The following is a 4,275-nucleotide window of genomic DNA, read 5'->3' on the forward strand; positions in this document are numbered from 1 at the left end:
AAGCTTTAAAGATTTTTTTCAAAGACTCAAGATTCATAAGATTTAAGAAATTCTTTCGAACTCTTTTCTTTTCTACTATATGGAAAAAAAATTTTTTTTTAATTTAAGATATCAATTATTTCTGTTATTTTGCAGGTTATGCAAGATTTGAGGGCGTTTATCTACCACTATTATGGGAACCCTCATTTTGCATTCGTTCACCAATTGCATTGGGTTATACCCGTGGCCATTTCACGGCGTTGGTTCCAATCGAGCCATATGCCTCGTCGAGAATACCGCCCCTCGCGACTCATGGGGTAGTGAGCGGGAACAACAGTCCACTCGAGCAGCTACAGATTCAAATGCAGACCACCTTTATGCCACTAATGGATCGCGAGCATAAGCTCCTGCCAATACACTTTCTCACGACGGATGAAATCGGTCGTGAGGAATCAATCTATAAAGAATGGTTGGATGTATGCAGAACAGAGGGTGGAATACTTGTAGCACAGCAAAAACTTCACAAAAGACCGTTGCTCGTTGCGCAGATGTTGGAAGAGTGGTTAAATCATTATCGTAGATTAGCGTGAGTGATTTATAATTTTCTTGAACTGTGTTAAAGAAATTATAACTATAATATAATGTAATTTAAAAGAACAATTTTAATACAAAGAAAATAAAAAAATTAATTAAGATTATACAATGAACGCGATATTAATAAGATTTGATAAATAATTGGATAAATAATTTTTCTTTCTCTGAATGTTGTAGTCAAACTAACGAGGCACCCTTCTCGAGACCACCCACATTACAGGATTATAGTAGCGATGGTGATACCGAAGATGAGTAGTGCAGTAATTTTAAGAAAGAAGTGTTGCGACTGACATGAGAAGCATTTCCATTTCTCACAAGTTTATTCTCGACCGAAAATTATAAAATGGTTAGTATTATAAAATGAAAATTACGTGAATGCCGTACTTTCATGAGTAACTCAATACGGAGAAACTACTACGTCCATACACTGGCAATGTACTATTTAAAAAATTGAAAATGCTGTTACATCGTTTTGCAAACAAAAATTGTAAAATTTGAATTAGGATTTACGAAATACCAAACTTTATGCATTGATTATTGAATTATTGAAAAAAATTCTTTTATGATTAAATTAGCATACATTTGTTAGAAATGTTTAGAGTTATGACAAACAAATCAATGCCAGTTTGTTGTAAAAATCTTTTCTTGCGGAAAAAATTATTTTTATTACATTATGCTGATGTTAATGCAACTTAAGAAAACTGATGTAACAATTTTTTTATCGTGATAAAAAATGGAAAGAAAATACAAGTTTAATTTTTTGATGTGAAAAAGGGAATGTTGAATACATTATATATAAGTATAAAGATGTTTAAACAATACATATAAGTGTTATATAATTCATTGCCAGTGACGATGAGCGAAAGTGGGAAACATTGTCGTTTGTTACACATTATCGAATCGTTTTGCATAATAATAGAAATTTAATTGTTAGGCTATATAAATAAAATTTTTTCACAGATAGTTTGTAAAAATATAGTCTCGGAGGAGGAAAAAATTTAGAACTTTCTCTCTCGCAAAATATCGCGAAATTTTGCGGAAACGTTCGGACAAGTTCGGACAAGTTTTTAAGCGTTTGTTTGTCGCGTTCCATTTATAATGACAAACGAAATAATAAATGTGATTTAATGGCAGACTTTTTAGTCTATTTTCCTTAAAAGAAATAGCTTAGATATCAGTAATTTTTAAAATTTTGAATAATTAATTCCGACATATAATCCATTAAAAATTAATTATTCAAATATTGATCGATAATTGTGAAAGTTTCTTATCTTCGAATGTAAGATCCAATAAATAATTAAGTTTTAAAGATTAAAAAATTTTCTTAGATTAGAATTTGATGTAAAACATTATTCTTCTCACTTCTGGAGTTAATTTTTTTCAAAATAAAATTTTTTACTTTAATTTTATATATTTTGAATAAAATAGAAATATTTATTTTAATGGAGATTAATATAACTTTTTCTTGACTACAAAAATCTGCCACTAAAGATTGATATAAAACATCTTGTAATGATATGAGTTCCGATAATATCCGAGACACGATCCTTAAGGATAATAATCTAGAAAAGTCAACAAATTCCGTGTATAATCGTCTTTAAGTCGTTTCACTTGTTATAACTTAGAGCTGCGTTAAAAAAATCAAGCAGCCAAACACAAACAACGATCTGTCCCCTTTTTAATGATCGAAATCACGCGTTTATCTCCAACGGTGTGTTAATAGGAAAAAAAATATTACTAACGGACTTGTGAAAAAAATGTGCATTTTTCTCTATAAAGAAAAAAAATATATGGTTTAATTTTTATGCGTGGGGTATAATATATTGTTATTTAATAATAATAATATATTACATTTTTCGCGTAAGTGTGGTTCGTCGTGTTAAATATTATAGATAACACTATATGAACTTTTATAAGAAGCGATGAAGAAAAAATTAAAGAGATGAGCACATATGTTTGAGCGTTAGAATTATTATTGAATAGCCGATACACACACGCATTCATTTACTCACACATCTAACTGCGCATTCTAGCGAACGAAAGAGCGATTGTAACAAATCTTTAATCAAAAAAGTACAAAATCGCTAAAAACATTTCTTCGGAAATGCTTCTTCATTTTTCGACATAATAATAGTCTTCATTTCTTACTATTTAATTCCGATAACAACAATGTAGCGTCTAGTCTTTTTGAATATAGCACCACATCGCGTTTTTTTTTCTTTCTTAATCATGAATTAATTATTACGCGATCGAAAGTCACGTGATAAAAATTAATGAAGAAGACTCGGAAAGATCGAAATCAGATCAAGAAACCGATGTAATTCTGTCGGATTTTGATTTATCAATTTTTGAAATAGATCTCGGAATTAAAGAAAAAAGAAAGTCATTAAATATGAAATAGTATAAAATGTAAAATTTTGAACATGATGTGATATGAAAAAGGTTGTATTATTATTATTAATTTCGACTTATTTTCGTTTTATTTTTACGCGAAATATCCTTTTCTCCAGTTATCTCACACTTAATCCTTCCATATCCTATATATTTGTATAGGTTAAAAATTAAAAGAAAAAGAAAAAGGTTTTAAATAATCTAATAATCACGGAGAAATTCGAATTCAAAGAAGAAGCTCGAAGTTTAACGTAGAATATTGGAACAGAAATTGTATATAGCTGTATATGAATTTCAGGAACATTTTGAAACTTTATTTTAAGTCTATTTAACTTTATTTTTATCTTATTGTACAATGTCAAAAGTAAAGTCGAAATATTCCTGCAAATAATCATTGTTCTAACATTCTGCATTATAATTCAAATTCAGATTTGTCTTGTATTTACTAAGCTATGAAATCATTACTTTCAATGTATGGTTTTTAATTAGTTTACAAAAAAATTAAGAGAACTTTTTCTTTCTATTTAAATTACGAAGTTATTTGATCTAATTAATAATTTCTATTAACCATTTATTTATTACAAATAAATTATACATATATGGATTATACATTATGTAAATAAATAAATTCTTTTTATTTTTCAGAAAAAATAAACTTTATGACGAAGGTTATATACTTTTGTTACGAAGTTTTCGACTGAATTCACCGAAATTATATCGGTTTCTGGATCCCTAATTTTCGAAGGGGACAATAGGTATAAGTCAATTGCATAGTGTTCTGTCTGCGGCAGAAGCGAGGCTTATCGCTCTATTATTGTAATTGTTAATATTATATACATCGACAATCGTTATTGTTATGATCATTATTACGATCATTGATATAGCATAATTCTGTGACTTATAAAGTCCATTTTTAAGTATGAAATTATATCTTTAGTATGAGTTCTGTAAGTTTAGACTATATTTACTGTAAATCTTTTTATTGTAAAAATGCGATAATGCTGGCTTCTGCGTAAAAAAAAGGAAATGAAAGTAGAGAGTTTTCTCCCCATTAATCTTCGATATTAATTGTTATTAATAAAATCAGCTTTTTTAACGTATTTGTTATTAGTAAACGTTATTATTTTTCTTTTATTTCTAATTATTTAACAATTAGAAACTATTTTACTGATTTTAATAAAATTTCAACATAAATTATTTATTATTAATAATAATTGATATCGAAAGTTAATTCTGAAATTAACTTTTAATTAATTTATTCTCAGCTCAATTTTCAATGAACAGGGCAAAGTAGAAAAAAATATTAAAATA

At 27.9% G+C, this 4,275-nt stretch overlaps 1 protein-coding gene across 4 annotated transcripts in view; it reads left to right on the forward strand.

Moving 5' to 3' along the window:
* Positions 1-4,075, forward strand: part of LOC108752574 (ubiquitin thioesterase trabid) — a 9,039-nt gene extending 4,964 nt beyond the window's left edge. For 3 of the 4 annotated variants that reach the window (XM_018493483.1, XM_018493484.1, XM_018493482.1), the window contains 2 exons: positions 136-565; positions 751-1,214. In XM_018493483.1, the coding sequence (XP_018348985.1) occupies positions 136-565; positions 751-829 (509 nt within the window). In that variant the 3' untranslated portion in view covers positions 830-1,214. Of the gene's footprint in view, positions 1-135; positions 566-750; positions 1,215-3,609 lie in introns of those variants that run through there. The other variant, XR_001939569.1, reaches the window with a different exon arrangement.
* Positions 4,076-4,275: the final 200 nt, after the last annotated feature.

Source organism: Trachymyrmex septentrionalis, unplaced genomic scaffold (assembly GCF_001594115.1).
Source record: "Trachymyrmex septentrionalis isolate Tsep2-gDNA-1 unplaced genomic scaffold, Tsep1.0 scaffold60, whole genome shotgun sequence".
Taxonomy (NCBI): domain Eukaryota; kingdom Metazoa; phylum Arthropoda; class Insecta; order Hymenoptera; family Formicidae; genus Trachymyrmex; species Trachymyrmex septentrionalis.